Below are 17,659 nucleotides of genomic sequence, written 5' to 3'. Positions count from 1 at the left end.
TCTGTTTGGAGGAGCGATGGCAGAGGTGAGGAGGGAAAGCCAGAAGCAATTTTCTAGGATGAGTGTGAGTTAAAAGTGTGTTGAGGGGTGTTGAGGGTGGAAAGTTTAGTGGGAAGCTGAGGGTTGTGAAACCAGATGTCACTCCAGGCAGGTAGGAAGACAGGTGATTTTAACAAGCTTCTACGGCTGAGCAGACAACTACTGTGACCTCTTGAGTGACCTCCACACCTCCTCCTCTCGAGATCCTGCCTCCTCCTCCTCTCAGACAAGTTTGAAATCCCAAGAATGTAATTAAAGTCAAAGCTTCAAGTCGTCATACTGCCATCCCTGAGGACTGAATTGTACTGAATTCATCCATTTGTGCATTATTTCAAGTTCTATGTGAACCATATTTGATACGATAATATATATAGTAAAATATTCACTATAAAATTCCAGTTTTAGTGGCTTAATGACTGAAGAAATTGGACAACAATCAGGTGACCTGTGAACTCTGAACCAGATGGATAAATCTGGGGTGAACATATACAAGAGTTCACCAGTCTGAAACATACTGGATACTTAAACATGTGGTTTTTTCCCCCTTTTAGTTAAATAAACCCCATCAACACCAACATTTATTTAACGAATTACATTTTACTGATAGAAAATGTCTCAGCATGTCATCCATTCTTTTGAATGAAACTGAACTTTGCAAGGCCAGTGCTGCTGAAGAGTGAACCATTTTGGACTAGCATTCAGCCGTAACCAAAGCGCCATGATGACACCTCTATACGACCAGTAGACAGAGGGAGTGTGAGCTGAGCATGCACTCTAAGGAAGTGCGAACAGTCAGAAGGGAGAAAAAGCAGCGACAGTGTGTATGGAAACTAAAAGTGGACTCTGCTTAGTTGCCTCTAGCTTCAGTAATTATCTTGCTGTTGATTTATGAGGTTCCAATTTGTCCATTTTGGTCCCTGCCAGCATGAGCTCGATGCATTGCTGACCAGTGCTGTGGTTCACCAGGCTGCTTGCAGCATTGCCAGCAAGCATACCAGTCATTCAGTCACATGGAGATGGAAAGGTATTGCTACCCATAGAGTTGTAAAAGTTTGACCGGACTAGATGTGTGGTAGATTATTACAATGCTGGCTGAAAAACATACAAAAATATGTTTTCCATATTTCCACTGATTTAATTTAATGTTTGAAAGCAACACAAACATATCTGCTGCTTTGTCATTGCTTTGTCTGAAAGTAAGAGTGTTTGGACGTGCCCGAAAACCATTAAATAGTTCAGTAAGTTTTATGTTAAGCATGCGTTCAAGACATTTGTTCAAAAAAAAGTCAATTCTAATAATGTTTCTAACCATGTGCAAAAATGTCCTGCCTCATATAAACAAAAGTTTTTTTTTTTAATGTTTATTTAAAGTTGGTTTTCTGTCAGGGGGAGGTTTATTCTTGTATGTTGAACAAATTGGATAAAAATAAAAAAAAGTTAATAAATTGTAAACAAGAAGTGGTTGTGAGCGCTTGTGTCCTGGTTGATTACTCTCCCCACTTCTTTTTGACAGCAAAGGTCCTTGAGCTATCAACAACGCAGACGGATCGAGTTTACTGTAAACTGTGGTGGATGTTGCCATTCTGAAGCATTTTAGGATTTATGGAAGAATAGTATGCAGGTGAAAAATCTTTTTTTAAGAGTCCTTCAGCATAAAGGCTGTGTGACCTTTTTGCACAAATGTTTTATTAATGTTCCTGTTCATTTGGGGAGCTAGTCACGTTGTCAGCAATCGACATATGTGTATATATCATTTACCTTTAGACGTGCTGTATTTCTTCACTGAAGCTTTGAAGCTTTTTCTTTCTAAACACACATCTTCAGTGCTGTGATGTGTTATCTGTATCCTGTTTCCTCACAAACTTCCCCTCAGTGATCAGGGGAGTCTAAAGTTTCATTTAATTTAATATGATCTATAGGACAGGTACGTAAAATAAAATGCAATGGTACAACAATGGTGAGACTTGGTTTTTTCCACCTATGAACTCTTATCAGCTTGACTGTGGCATGCCTTTGAATTTTTGTGTGGTTTCAAGAGCTCAGTGGCAAGTGACTGCAAACCTCCATTCCACAGATGAGACACTATACCAGAAACCCCGGTGTTAAACACAACACCTGATAGTAAGGGATTGGTTTCCTAACTGCATACCTCCTCCAGGTGTACGCCTGCTTTAGGCTGATTTTTAGGGTGGGGGCTGACAAGTTGGGAAGGAGGGTAGATGAGGAGTCTCTACTATAACCTCCTACTGCATATAGGGATGTCAAAAGTAAAAGACAGTTGAAAGAATAGTAAGGAAAGAGTGGGGTGAAAACAAAACAAAAAGGGCCGACTTGAACCCAGGCCCTAGCAACAGCCTTCAGCATATGGACCACCTGCTTAACCAGGTGAGGTGCACTGACTGCGTATTTGCGTGCTTGGTTAGTGAAATCATCTCAAGTCATATAAACGTTTTATCCTAAAAAAATTAAGAAATGTTCTTTGTCCTGTGTAGGTGTGGTCAGCGGAGTTTTGATTGGCAGAATGAACCCAAGCAATCGGCGCAAATGTATATTTGTTTTAAACTTCAGAGCGAAGTAAAAAATGGCCTCTTCAGCCAACTGTCTAAAAACAAAAGATAATCAGCATACATCAATTAAACAATGAGAAAAACAGCAGGCCTCACATCTGATAGGAGATGAAAACGTTTGGTCGTTTTTGCTTGTGAAATGACTCACTTCATAATATTTATCACTGCTCTACAATCCAGATCAAGGGTTGGGCAAAGCCTGAGGAGTCTTGGTTCATATGACATGTTGTGCAAGCGTAGTGGAAATCAAATGTTGTTTGCAAATGCTCCACATAGCGAAACTGACAGGCCGAATGAGATAATTGTTTAAATGTGGGAATAATAGAATCCATCCATCCGTTTTCTGCTTCTTATCAAAGTCCAGGTCACTGGGGCAACAGTCCCCGGACCTCCCTCTTCACAGCCACTTTGTCAGACAAGAGATGTGCTTTCTCCACCGTGTCCTGGGTCTGCTACAGGGTGTCCTCCCAGTCGGACATAACTGAAACACCTTACCTAGGAAATGCCAGAACCATGTTTGATGTGGAGAAGCAGAACCCCGAGAACAAGAAAGGATGAAGCCCTTGGTCAAAGGCTGAGTTGAGACACCCAAATTTCTGCTACCCGTGTCTGTGATCTCAATCTTTTGGTCACTACCCACAGCTTGTGGCTTTAGATGAAGATGGGAACAATGATCGGATAGTAAACTGACTGCTTCACTTTTTAAAAAGCGCTTTATGAATATTTAATTGGGTGCTTGAATTAGAAAGTACTGAAACTGAGTAGAAAGAGTATAAGCATAGCTCCATTCACTTCAACAGACTGGTAAAACATCCAGATTACTGCAGACACTGCACCAATTCATCTGTCAATTTTCTACTTTTTCTTCGACCAGAGACTTGAACTCCACTTCACTTCCAGTTACTCATTCCCATCCCGTTGTAGACACACCACCCTTTTCCATCAGAGAACCATGGCCTCAGGATTGAAGAGCTATTTCTTGTCCCAGCCATTTCACACTTCACTGCAAACCACCTGATTGTAAGCTAGAGGTTGTTGCTCAATTAAGGCAACAGAAGCACATGATCCACAAAAGTCTGACACGAAATCCTCAGTCCACGAGACACATAATAAACTTATGAACAGAACTGGTGGCAAGGGGCAGCCCTGGCTGTGTTTAACACCCACTGGGAATGATAACCATGCTCTTACAGTGGCTGGAAAGTGATGACCAAACAATCCCAACTCCAATCACCATTCTGCTAAAGCAGGGATAACCGAGCACCTTTTAAGACAGTTTCTCCTGAAAGGCTTGTTTGCTCTTGTGCGTGGTTGTTAATGTGTACTAGCAGTTTATGGAGTGAAGTGGGTGTTGTTTGAGCCATACACTGAAACCCTGAAGTTCTTAGACATTACCTGACTGAGATGCATTCAGAAAGAATGTCTGACTCAGTTGGTTTTGACATTAGCTGGTCTTTAATCTACCAGCTTTTTTGTGATGTTAGATTGTTTATGGCAAAGATGATTACACAGTGGATTTGTCCGGCCTTTGACATGCACTTTCCAAAGTGCACAGTGGGTAACTGCGACGTCTAGACCTGATTCTCCTCATATTGTCTTGACTTCATGTGTTAAATGAGCTTTAGCATACTGGAAACTTCATTTGCATGCATCTCAAATTATAGCTAAAGAAAAATTGCACGTAATAACACACAGTGGTATTAAGTGACAAACATTTTATTTCCTATCACGTCTATAACTTTTCAAGCTGAATTAAAGCAAAGTTTTACAATTAAGATTAAGATCTATAAACAGTATAAATTTGAAGGTCAAGAAAAAACAGGGATTTTTAAAAAAAATATCAAAAACTAAATCTTACATAGGAAACAGTTTATTTTGGCCAAATTGTGATGCACTGGTTTCACAATTTCTCAGAACTTGTGAGTTACTTGTGCCATGGAGAACAGCAGCAATTTCTCTGCTCGAGACAATGTGAATCACGCGGGAGACAAATGCAGGGAGACAAATCTGTTACACAAAGAACTGTTTGTACGATTTCTCCCGGTCTGCTGTGAGATCACGAGGGTGCTCTGTGACACAGTACAGACACGATGCAGACATCACAGAAAAGCACAGTAACATCTTTCTGCAATTCTGGCTACACTCACAATTTCTTATTACGTGCCAGAAGTAGTAAGAATGGTGTTGCAAAACAGCAATAAAGCATCGATTTCTAAGTCAAAGTTATTCTTTTAGTGGATTGAGTCTGACATGTGGTAGAGAGATGCAGATATCCAAACAATACAACCTGCTGGGTAACTGCATAATTTTTTTTTGTGTCCCAATTGTCAATTTTGGTAACTGGTAATTTCAAGAATTTTTGTGTGTTTGCAAAAGACATATTGTCCCCAACCAAAGAAGACCATAGTTGTGATTTTATGTGCATGCAAAAGATATTCCTAAAGCTCACCTCAGCTCCGGAATAATTGTTGGTCCGAGTCACCAGGTGGTCAAGAGACACATTTTCAGCAACAGGCATATTACGAAACTGCAGAGAAAATATTTCCTTTCGAGTACGCGCATCTGGAAGCGGCACGTAGACGATTCGGTCGAGGCGACCTGGACGCATCAGAGCCTGTGGGACAGAAAAAAGACAGACAGCATCTGTTTTAAGGTCATATTTCAAAAATTGCGACACATAAAGGGTTTTAAAAATGTTTTCAGCATTATTGCTTTATTTCAACAGTGTTTCCTTTGTACATTCCCATTCTTATGTCACAAAAATACTGTCATGACACTATGTTTCTGACCTTTGACCTTATTGCTGGTTGCTTGTTAAGCTGTGAAAAAATAGTTCAGTCCACTCCTGAAATAATTGTACACCTATTTAAACAGGACTATAAAGCAAATGCCTGATATACAAACTGTGAAATTTGAGATTTCCACTTCTGGCGTCAGCGTGGAGACAATCTCCCCGTTATCTGATAAACCTTCCACTTCCTACAGATCACATCTCTGTGACCCCAAAACAGTCCTTGAGTACCCAAAGCTGCCGCTGTCCCGCTTGTCAGACGTCATTAAGTGGCAGGCGCCTCTCAAACTCAGACAAGCAGACAGACTGACAAATATGTCCTGCCTCCATCTGCTGTCCTCAGCCAGGCCGTGACAAGCTGCAGTGTGGTAACCCATTTGACAAGCCAACTAGCTGAGGAGCAGTGGGTTTGGGAAAATAAATGAGCACAGTGTGAACTGGCATTTATTGGTAGCAATGGAATGAACTATAAACAGAAAACGAACATCAACTGAAACTCAAAGTTTCTTTGTTGCTATTCTCCTAAGAGTCAGTAAGTCCTGAAGGCCCTGGCTCTGAGCCAGACAGGCCACAGCGGGGCCAGACTCTGGCCTGTGGAGCCGAGACAGGAGATACTCACAGATGCAAGCCATACAGGAGGCCATGTCAGGAGTGATCAGTGAAGGTTGGAGGGACTGGACAAGCAGCCTTTGAACTGTTAGATACTGCGCTTCTACCTCTGCAACTCTCCTCTTTTACTTGCAAAGAATATGAGCATCTACTGTACGTCATGTCATCCTGTATGTTTGAGTAGGAGAACAGAACAATCAGCACATGCTACGAGTTCAGCTAACTAGTGCATAAGCACTCTGTGAATCTGGGTTTTAATAAGGTTGATATTTAACTCACTTAACAAGCAGAAATGCCAAACATCTGCAAAACCTATATTCCATAATTTAAAAAAAAGGGAACTCTAGGTGCATAGAATTTTCCAGCTTAAAAAAATGTAAGCAAAAAAAAATCTTTTCTGCGTTTCATTTGAAGACCACCTGCTCGATAAGTGTCTTGGAGGAAATTTCAGGTTTGGAGTTTTGTTTTACGGTTTGCTATATTTCCCCTCTGGATAGCAAATTCCAGTTTACTGGGGTGATGGATAGTATCCCAGCCTTTTATCTACTGGTTTTCCTGTACATGTGTATGGAACATGAGAGGACAGAAACCGGAGACGAATGTTAGTAGCTACCTTTACGTATCCACAACAGAGTAATGGGTGACAAAGGAGCCGTGGCTCATGACAGCAAACGTTCTTGCTTTTCAGGTCTCTCGACTCTTACGCTTGATTACAGAAAGGTGGGTGGCTATCTGTGACGGTAGTGTAACAAAATGGATAGAGAGGAATAACACCACCCTCAATCGAAGCAGGAAAGGGGTGGCTGCTGCGGTGACATGCTGGGAGATAGATGGACGGGTGGCTGGAGGGCTGCAGTATTAAATCAAAGATGTAAGGGCTTAAGGCCTAATAAGGTGCATCTGGCAAAGCAATTATAAAACAACACCTGTGGGATCAGGTTTGTTATTATGTTTCTTCCTGTGGGTTAACATATATTGTTGGTACAAAACTGTGCTCGAGGCGTGAGGTGATTGTAGTGGGAACTTTAATCTGTGATTGTTTGTCACAGCAAGTCAAGCCCGTTGCAGCACAGTATATTGCATTATGCAGAGGACGTGCCAGGGACACTTCCTGAGTTGCTCTCCCTGGAAGTATCGGGCGGCTGCATGCCAACACAAACCTGCTGACCCCGGACTAAATAACTCAGTCACTCCCACACACGCTGACAAACACATTCGCATATGCAAGCGTGCATGTAAGCACACATATATTCCAATAAACTCTCCTTGGACGGATCGTTTTAATTTCCGATCCATTTTCCTAGTGCAAAAACACCACTTTGCACTTTATCAGCTATTAATTCTCTCCGCACACATAATGGAGAAGTGCCTGTAGCTTCCAGGCACTCGGGCTCCGAGCGTTCCAAGACGCTCCCGAAAAAGCAGAGCCGACCCTCAGCTTTGAGACTGCTAAACTCATCTGACTGCCCTGGAGGGAAAGAAAGGCTTTTTTTCTTTCCTCCCAGCAAGAGCAGGGGGCCCATCCATCACTTAACAAGATATACTTCCTGTTCTCAAGGATCCGGGGGAGGTGGTGGTGGTGTGGAGGGAATAAGAGGAGGAGGAGGTAAGGAGGGGGGACCCCAAAAGACAAATACTTGGCTTGGCATGTCGGGCAAGCGTTGACGGGCTCTTTTCGTAACGGCATCATTCCACCTGAAGTCTTGGCTCCGTTGGCAGAAGGCAAGAAAAAAAGGAGTCAGGCGAGGAGATGAGAGAGGAGAGGACAAAACCAGCCAGACCAGGGCACTCAGACAACCCACTTGAAAGGACAGCAGGACCAAAGCCCTGCAAACAAACACAGATAAGTGGTGTGGGAGACAGCAAACCACCACAGACAAAACCCAGTTGTATAAATTCTCTGCTGTTCTAACATGAGTCTGCATGACGGATTGCATCCACCTTGTTGCACCACTGACATGATAGGCATCATTACACACGAGCCATTAGTAATTAGAAATGCCCCTAGGTAAAAAATACCAACCACCTTTAAGTCAACACAGAACCATTTATATACCACTGAATCTAGCAGAGTGTGCACTGTGGACTTAACCTCAGCAAAATGTATGTTGCAACGCTGAGAAAGTTTGGAAAAACATGTGGATCAGTCAAGCTGATTAAAAAGCAAACCAAAAAAAGACAGAGAGAGACAAGAGAGAGAAAAAACTCATCCATGCTTTCTGCGCCAAGTTTCACTGCCGATAACAACAGTAATCATTCCAAGGCATTGCAATCCTCCACATGAAGTGATTACCCCCTAATGACAGACAACTTCCTATCTGCGAAGGCCGGTACCTCTCCTTAACCAATGAGGAATGCTGGGAATCTTTTCCTTAGAGCGTTGTTCCTAAGCACATTCTTGGCCAGCTTCAATCTGACCCGCTCTGAGCTACGTCTACAAACTGTTTACAAACGGACGCCCCCGCAATTCAGGTGTCTTATTCTTAGATAGAAACTTAGACTTGGTGTGACTAAATCAAGATCAAGATCTGCTTTGTTACTCACGACGCCTTCAGATCAAATGAAAAACGAAATGAAACACTGGGTTTGTGAAACTGAACATGATGACTAAGTTCTTCCCTGCACATCTGGTGCTATCTCTGTTTTTCCAATAAGCTGTTTTCAGTGGCACTTTTTAAAATGTACAGCATGATAGCAGGCTGTCTGCATGAATGAGAGGTTTGCCTGAGGAGACATGAGTTGACTTTGTTGCCTGCCAGAAGGCATTTGCTGTATGTGGCTTCCTAACCTGTCAGTCTGCAATCCTTAGAGGCCTTGGTGAGTCATACCGACTCGGAGATGGGCCACCCTGGATTTATTCCAAGCACACACAAAACAGAAAATGCAGAAAGCACGATGGGAACACAGAGCTCACAGAAAGGTCAGCATTCAGACGCAGTAATCTTAGATACAATGCACTAGCCGAATACCAGTAAATGTTACAGACTGTCAGGTGTCACTGGTATTCTTAACGTCAAGATTGCTGTTATATCTGTGAAAGTAACACAAAATTGGGAAGATGAAGATTTTTTGCAACAGCTGTGATTCAGTGGATGTCCTCTTTCAGAAAAATCTGGTTTACAAAGTCCCAGCTCAGGAGCAATTTCCACAAAAACACAAATCCAGAGCCAGTTTGTTTCTTTCACAGTTTTCAAGGGAGCTTCCTTTTACAGATGAGAGACCTACTGAGCCTCACATCGATTGTGCAACATGCATGAGTGGAAGACTGCGTGGCATCTGTGGCACTTCCGTGAAATGTGTTATGTTCTGATCCTTCCACAACATGCCAATCATTAATCAAAGTGCCTTACCTTTCACTTGCTAAAGTGCAAAAAGGGAAGGAATTCAGTCAGTCATACCTGGGTGTGTGGCATGTCACATGCAGCAGCAAGTCATTAAAAACACTGCACCAGTGTTTTGTGGACTGTACTATGTGCAAAAATCAGGCACCTATAACCTTAACGTACTGCAATGATTGCTAGAAGAGTTATAGTTATTTTATGGATATACATTTCCGTTGTTCAATTTATGGGAGAAGGAACGACTTCCTCTCATATTTCTACCACAAAGTGAACCTGACTTGGATTTTTTTTAACCACCTGGATTCAACATATTCCTTGTTGTTCCCACTAAACTCTTGCAGAGAGTGGCCTCATTGTATAAAAACCTCTCCAAGTATGTGAAAATACCCTTGAGCTTTATTTCGTCACTCTGATTTATGTCAGAGTACAAAACAAGCTATCAGCCGGTTCTGTTTTTCAAATCCTTCAAATCACGCAAATCCGATTTGCATCTACAGAACATTTTGCCCAAGCTTCCTTTCACAAAGGTGACATAATTCTGATCGAGGCCACGCTGTCTTCAGAGAGACACTGGACCTTCTTTATGTCAGTCTTGATTTCGACGTGAGAGAGGATCAGAGAGAACTGGAGCGGAGGGAAAGAGAGAGTAAATCAAGGAGAGAGGGGAGGGGACAGCAGAGCAGAGAGGGATGAGAATGACAGAGGAAGAAAGTAAGTATGCGGTGAGAGGTGGAGAGAGAGAGAGAGCGAAAGAGAGGAGTTGGCAACCGCTCAAAAACATGAGAGGCTTTCACTCTGGATTTTGCCCTTGAGTCAAACTTGCATCCGGCAGGCGAGGCCACCGTGTCCAAGAACCAAATAACTCTGCCGCTGTTAACCCCCGCTGTCTCACATACTCGTGCACAGCCAAGAGGAAGTAAAGATTTAGAGTTTTAAAATAAAGTATAAACCATTTGAGCAAGTAATATTTTCTTTTAGAGAATAAAAAAAATCATTTTTTATCACGGAAAAAGAAAGCCGTTCGGGACAAAAGACACTTTTTTGAAATATTTAAAGCATTTGACTCCAAAATACTGTATGAACTATAAACTTTTACTCTTAGGGCCGCACAGCATAATAAATCAAGACATTTTCATCAAAGATAACATTTATGACTTTTTATGCCACCAAATGGAAGTCATTACTTCCGTTTCTATAGCAGAAACTCATCTAATTTTACAATATTTGTATATAAAATCAGTGGTGATTGCACCTTACCTGTTGACAGAAATAACACCCTGTGCCTACAAGTGTGTAAATGGTGTATAGAATGTGTTCCTTCACAAAAGATCGTGGGTTGGGTTCCAATAACACTCACTAATCTGGGGTTTTGTTAAAAGCCTCAATGACTGTTTGAATGCTTGCATTTCTTGTCCTAAAGCACAGCTTTTTTAGAAATGCCCCAGAGCGCCCAGATTTCAGGAAATTAAATTAGTTTGCTGTTATTATCATAAAAAATGACCCAAATTTTCCTTAACACACAGGCAGATGGTGTTTTTTCTAGAGTGTTGTGATTTTAGATTTTTATTTTCTTTTTTAAATTTGTAAACCAAGCAGGAGGCTCAAAACCTAGAAACAGTACAGTCATGTGCATGCACAGTGTAACTGGGCAAATAATTATTACAGAATTAGATATCCCACCTCTTTTACCTTTTATGTGCGTTGTGTAAGCAGGTAAAAGGGCCACGATCAGGGAAGGAAGGGGGTAAAGAAGTAGCAGCAGCTGTGTTGTTGCTTCCTTTGGGTTTAGAGGGTGGGGATGGGGGGTGGTGTCAGCCTTACACCCCTACAGCTGTCCTGGAGGTCCACGATTGTGTTGAAACTACACAAAATGGCCAGCCCTCACACCTCAATGAAAATAACACTCTTTTTGGAAGGAGTAGGTAGGCAAAGTAAGTGCATGTATGTGTGTGCGTCTGTGTGAATGAGTGGAGGAATTGTCAAGCAGAAAAAAAAGTGAAGAAAAGCAGAGGAAATAAGACCATGACCATGTTGAAAAGTCGGCTCATTGGAGCCCAAAATAAAAACGCAGTAAAGCGCCTGCCATAAAACACATGTATGTTTGCTTTACAAAGAGGCGTTTCCTGTGAGCTGTCCACAGTTCACAGTTCAGTTCTATGCAGCCTTGCCTTTGGTGTAAACTCATCAGGGTCTGGTTTCCATAATGTGTGAGCACCCTCCAAACTCCCTGGTCCAGTAGCTGCCTCAAACAAATCAGCAGCCACAGCCAATGAGCAATGTTTCCCTACAGACACTTTTTCTGGCGTAATCCATTTGTCTCAATCGTGGCTTTGAGCTTGCAAGTGCTACTGTCACCCTCTGGTAGACTGCTGGTATTCTTGTAGAACACATGCTTGTGTGTCCATGTGCGTATGGAGAAGGGCCATCCAACAGACACAGCCAACAACAACAACTTAAACCTGCTGATTGCAGCACCACTATAAAATCTGAAACTGTGCCATCGCCCCAAGTTAGCCATATATAAAAAGGTAAATCACTGAAAAGCAAATACAACACATTCAGTAAAGAATTTGTGCAGTCTTCATAGTAAGACTGAAGTGATTATTTGATGGAGACATTTATCCACTCATCGTGCAAATAAAGACTCACTTTAATGTCATAGATTAAGAAGATTTTCTTTCTCACATTTCACATCCACTCACTGTGTGTTTATACATCACTCTGCATTTAATTACGAATTACTATTCATCTCTGGCTCTCTTTCACAGCATATCTTTTGTCCCGTCTCCCTCCCTTCACCCTCAACTGGTCACTGCATGCCTGCCTCTCCATCAGCCTGGATCTGCCTGAGGTTTCTTCCTGTTAAAAGGGAGTTTTTCCTTCCCACTATCGCCAAAGTGCTTGCTCAGAAGGGGGTCATCTGATTGATGAGATTTCTCTATAATATTGCAGGTGCAGGGTGTTTACCTAACAATATCAAGTGCCCTGAGGCGACTGTTGTTGTGATTTGGTGCTATATAAATAAAACTGAACTGAATTAAAATTAAAGGCAGTCAAGAACGGCAGATGCAAAGATGTTTCACAGAATTTCCCATTAAAACTAAAACATATCTATAAAGAATTTCATGAGCTGCTTAAATATCCTCTACAGAGGTTAAGTACAGTGGGGCAAAAAAGTATTTAGTCAGCCACCGATTGTGCAAGTTCCCCCACTTAAAATGATGACAGAGGTCAGTAATTTGCACCAGAGGTACACTTCAACTGTGAGAGACAGAATGTGAAAAAAAAATCCATGAATTCACATGGTAGGATTTGTAAAGAATTTATTCGTAAATTAGAGTGGAAAATAAGTATTTGGTCACCTCAAACAAGGAAAATCTCTGGCTCTCACAGACCTGTAACGTCTTCTGTAAGACGCTTTTCTGTCCCCCACTCGTTACCTGTATGAATGGCACCTGTTTGAACTCATCATCTGTATAAAAGACACCTGTCCACAGCCTCAAACAGTCAGACTCCAAACTCCGCCATGGCCAAGACCAAAGAGCTTTCGAAGGACACCAGGAAAAGTATTGTAGACCTGCACCAGACTGGGAAGAGTGAATCTACAATAGGCAAGCAGCTTGGTGTGAAAAAATCAACTGTGGGAGCAATCATCAGAAAATGGAAGACATACAAGACCACTGATAATCTCCCTCGATCTGGGGCTCCACGCAAGATCTCATCCCGTGGGGTCAAAATGATCATGAGAACGGTGAGCAAAGATCCCAGAACCACACGGGGGGACCTGGTGAATGACCTGCAGAGAGCTGGGACCAAAGTAACAAAGGTCACCATCAGTAACACACTACAACGGCAGGGAATCAAATCCCGCAGTGCCAGACGTGTTCCGCTGCTGAAGCCAGTGCATGTCCAGGCCCGTCTGAAGTTTGCCAGAGAGCACATGGATGATACAGCAGAGGATTGGGAGAATGTCATGTGGTCAGATGAAACCAAAGTAGAACTTTTTGGTATAAACTCAACTCGTTGTGTTTGGAGGAAGAAGAATACTGAGTTGCATCCCAAGAACACCATACCTACTGTGAAGCATGGGGGTGGAAACATCATGCTATGGGGCTGTTTTTCTGCCAAGGGGACAGGACGACTGATCCGTGTTAAGGACAGAATGAATGGGGCCATGTATCGTGAGATTTTGAGCCAAAACCTCCTTCCATCAGTGAGAACTTTGAAGATGAAACGAGGCTGGGTCTTCCAACATGACAATGATCCAAAACACACCGCCCGGGCAACAAAGGAGTGGCTCCGTAAGAAGCATTTGAAAGTCCTGGAGTGGCCTAGCCAGTCTCCAGACCTCAACCCCATAGAAAATCTGTGGCGGGAGTTGAAAGTCCGTGTTGCTCGGCGACAGCCCCAAAACATCACTGCTCTCGAGAAGATCTGCATGGAGGAATGGGCCAAAATACCAGCTACTGTGTGTGCAAACCTGGTAAAGACCTATAGTAAACGTTTGACCTCTGTTATTGCCAACAAAGGTTATGTTACAAAGTATTGAGTTGTATTTTTGTTATTGACCAAATACTTATTTTCCACCCTGATTTACGAATAAATTCTTTACAAATCCTACCATGTGGATTCATGGATTTTTTTTTCACATTCTGTCTCTCACAGTTGAAGTGTACCTCTGGTGCAAATTACTGACCTCTGTCATCATTTTAGGTGGGGGAACTTGCACAATCGGTGGCTGACTAAATACTTTTTTGCCCCACTGTATGTGGCTGAGGATAAAAACATCTTATTGCACCCCCTACCTAAATACACGCATGTAGAAACATGCATCTGTAGAAAAACTCCATCTGCAGCATGCAGCAACACTTACACACCTCACACATCCCCATCCTGCACACATACACGGAGGCCCCACTTGCGCGGAGAGACAGACTGCAGGTGCCAGGCCCACCTCAGGGTCCCTGCCGGGCTCTCGTTAGGCCTGGTGCCATTCAGGCGGCTCCTAACACGCAACCCTGAGTGCTTTGTGTTTCTCTGACAGCCCCTGTCGTCCTCTGGATGTAGTGGTGAAAAAAAAGGAAAAGAGGAAAACTTCAGAGATTAGTGCTTTGAAGAACTTGACAGAGAGTCACTGTATGGCCTTGTACAGTTTTAAAGGAGTATGACAGTTTTGTTTGACTCATTTGCAACAAAAAATATCATAGTCTCTAACATTACTGTTATTTACACATTTTTTTCAAAGAATGGCATATATATCACTCCCAAAAGAATTAACATTTACTTGTCGGGGTATAAAGTTGCTTTAGATAAGAAAGAAAATGACCACTGATATTCCATCGTGTCTTTTTAATGCTTAACATTCACACAGTTGCATGCAACCTTCTTTGGAGCCCTTTTAGGAATTTTACATTGGTTACGCTGCCGATTTTTCACAGCAAAAAGGGGCTTACCGGTAATAGAAAAAAAGCAACAAAACAAAGAATATCTGTAACACCAAATTGTATTTATTATTAGAAATGTAAACTCTTCTGGTGTTAAAAACAGTCCCTCTTTATTATCAAGTTAAACCAAACCAGAACCCTAATCCTAAATGGGTCATTGGTACATGATAGGAATTCAAGGCTTTTCAAATAAGATTATAAATGATCCAAAAGAAGACTTAGACAAAAAAAAACTTTGAAGAAAGAAATCATGTTTTCATAAACATCAGTACCAGCATCACCAGCTTCACACTTAATACCACGATCATAGTTATTTCCACCTCCATCATCTCTATCGCCCCAATCATCCACAACCTCATGAGTCCCTGCAACGGAAGAGATAGCTTCTCCCACAACGACCTGTTTGCAACTGCACTCTATGCTTAAAAACAAAAGGCTTTATACTCCTTTATAAGTGTGCACGCACGAGTTCACAAAAACTCACACACAGAGAATTGAATGCTCACATATGCTGCCACTTGCAGATACTTAAAGAGAAAAACATAAACAGGCACGTTGCTGAGTGACAGACTCGACTCAGCCAGATCAGTTTCCACTTCCGTGAAATCTAAACATTAGCTTGTTTACCCTGATCCTGAGCTGAGGCTGGGCCTGGGTGAGAGAGCCGAGTGTGTGTCTCTACCTCTTAGTGTGTGAGCGTAGGTCCACAGAAGACAAGAAACAGGGGGACATGCTATCAGAGACAATACCTCAAAGGTGGAGGAAGACGGAGAATAAAACAAAACAAAAGAACAAAAACAGTATACAGCTATTCCCTCTAATATTATGTAACCCATGATGTCTATTACATAGCTGTCAGGGGAGAGCAAACTGTAGAGTAAAAGCTGTGCTTATAGGGTTGGTTAGAAACTTTATTAGGTATGCTTTGCTATTACTGGACTGCACCTCCTTTTGCCATCACAACTGCCTTAAGTCTTCATGGAAAACAACGAGGTGCCGGAAACGTTCCTCAGAGATTTAGGTCCATATCGAAATGAGAGCATCACAGAGTTGCTGCAGATTTGTTGGCTGCACATGCACAATGATCTCCCGTTCCACCGCAACCCAAAAATGCTCTATTGGATCGCGATCTGGTGACTGTGGAGGGGATTTGAGTGCAATTAACTCATAGTCACGCTGAAGAAACATGTTTAACAAGTTTAACACGTTTTGGCTTTGTGACATGCTGTGATGTGCTGCTGGAAGCAGCCATCAGAGGATGGATACACTGTGGTCATACAGAAAGGGAAATAGCCAGCAACAACACTTAGGTAGGCTGTGGAATTTACACGATGCTCAGTTGCACCACCAATAGCAGCCTGAACCACTGATACAAGGCAGGATGGATGGATGGATGGATGTTTGCCATGGCAAGGTCCCTACAATACAAATGTTACAGCAGAAATCAAGACTCATCAGACCAGGAAACTGTTCTAATCTTTACCACTTTTGGCAAGTCTATGTAGCAGTCTGGGCATTCTCCTCTGACCTCAGCAAGGCATCTTCGTCCATATAACTCAATGGATATTTACTCTTTTTTGGACCATTTAGAATTTAGAGAGTCAAAGTCAACCCCTCAAACTCATTGTAGTACTCCTCACATCAATCCAGAACATTTCTTGCTTTGCGGTAGAGTGCATTATCCTGCAGAAAGAGGCCACAGCCATCAGGGAATATCATTTTCATGAGAGGGTGTACATGGTCCAGAGTAATGCTTAAGTAGGTGGTTCACGTCAAAGTAACATCCACATGGATGGGAGCACCCAAGGTTTCCCAGCAGAACATTGCCCAAAGCATTACACTGCCTCCAGTGGCTTCTCTTTGTCCCATAGTGCAACCTGGTCCCAGGTGTTCCCCAAGTAAGTGACCAACACATACCCTGCCAGCCACGTGACGTAAAAGAAAACGTGATTCGTCAGACCAAGCCAACTTCTTCTGTTGCTCCGTTGTCCAGTTCTGATGATCACAGGCCCATTTTGGCAGACCACACTTCACTCCCCACATACATCAGTGAGCCTTAGACGCCCATGACCCGTCGCTGGTTTCTCATTGTTTCTTCACTTTTAATAGATACTGACCATTGCAAACTGGGAACACGGCTGCAGGAGATGCTCTAACCCAGTTTTCAAGGTATCACAACTGAACCCTTGTCAAACTCGCTCAAATCCTTATGTTTGCCTATTTTTTCTGCTTGTAACACATAAACTTTGAGGACAAAAAGTTTACTTGCTCCCACTGAATCCCACTCGCTAACAGGCGAGTGGTAAAGAGATAATCAGTGTTATTCACCTCACCTGTCAGTGGCCATAACGTTATGCCTGATTTGTGTAGTATAGATATATTACAACGAAAGAAATATCCTCTGACAAGCATATTAGAAGCTCTTGCACAAAACTTCTTTACAAAGTGTTAATCTGGGCTGATCTACAGAAGTAACTTGCTGGTTTTCAAGCAAAGTCAACAGTTAGTTGATTCATTATAGGTGACCTGAGATGATGGGCCTTCTAAGCCTAGGCAACTATGAAGAGGTTAATATTATAACAAAGTTTAGATCCAACTCGTAACCTAAAACTCACGCAAGAGTTTTATTATGAATTTATATTATATTATTATTATGCGCAATTTTATTACTTAAACTGCATGTTTAATAGTTTTAGCTATAGAAAACCCAATTTTGCTGAGTTTCTGTTTATCACTACATTTCCTACAAAGTACAGTAAACAAACAAACCAAAAAATATAATGACTACAAAATGCTTAATGCTGTTTCCTTCAAAAAAGTACCAGTTCCTTTATAACATATTTGTGTAGTGTTTTTCAGGGTACTCTT

The 17,659-nt window shown here is 42.2% G+C and overlaps 1 protein-coding gene across 1 annotated transcript in view; it reads right to left on the bottom strand.

Moving 5' to 3' along the window:
- The window catches only part of afg2a (AAA ATPase AFG2A), a 111,202-nt gene that overhangs the window by 13,963 nt on the left and 79,580 nt on the right, over positions 1-17,659 (bottom strand). Inside the window, exon 16 of the mRNA XM_085366638.1 lies at positions 5,056-5,220. Within this exon, the coding sequence (XP_085222764.1) occupies positions 5,056-5,220 (165 nt within the window). The remainder of the gene's footprint in view (positions 1-5,055; positions 5,221-17,659) is intronic.

Source organism: Diplotaxodon limnothrissa, linkage group LG2 (assembly GCF_057381915.1).
Source record: "Diplotaxodon limnothrissa isolate DT_005_m linkage group LG2, D_limnothrissa_male_GT1.1, whole genome shotgun sequence".
In the NCBI taxonomy this organism is placed as follows: domain Eukaryota; kingdom Metazoa; phylum Chordata; class Actinopteri; order Cichliformes; family Cichlidae; genus Diplotaxodon; species Diplotaxodon limnothrissa.
The sequence above is the reverse complement of the archived record's forward strand: the minus strand, read 5'-3'. Positions and strand labels throughout refer to the sequence as shown.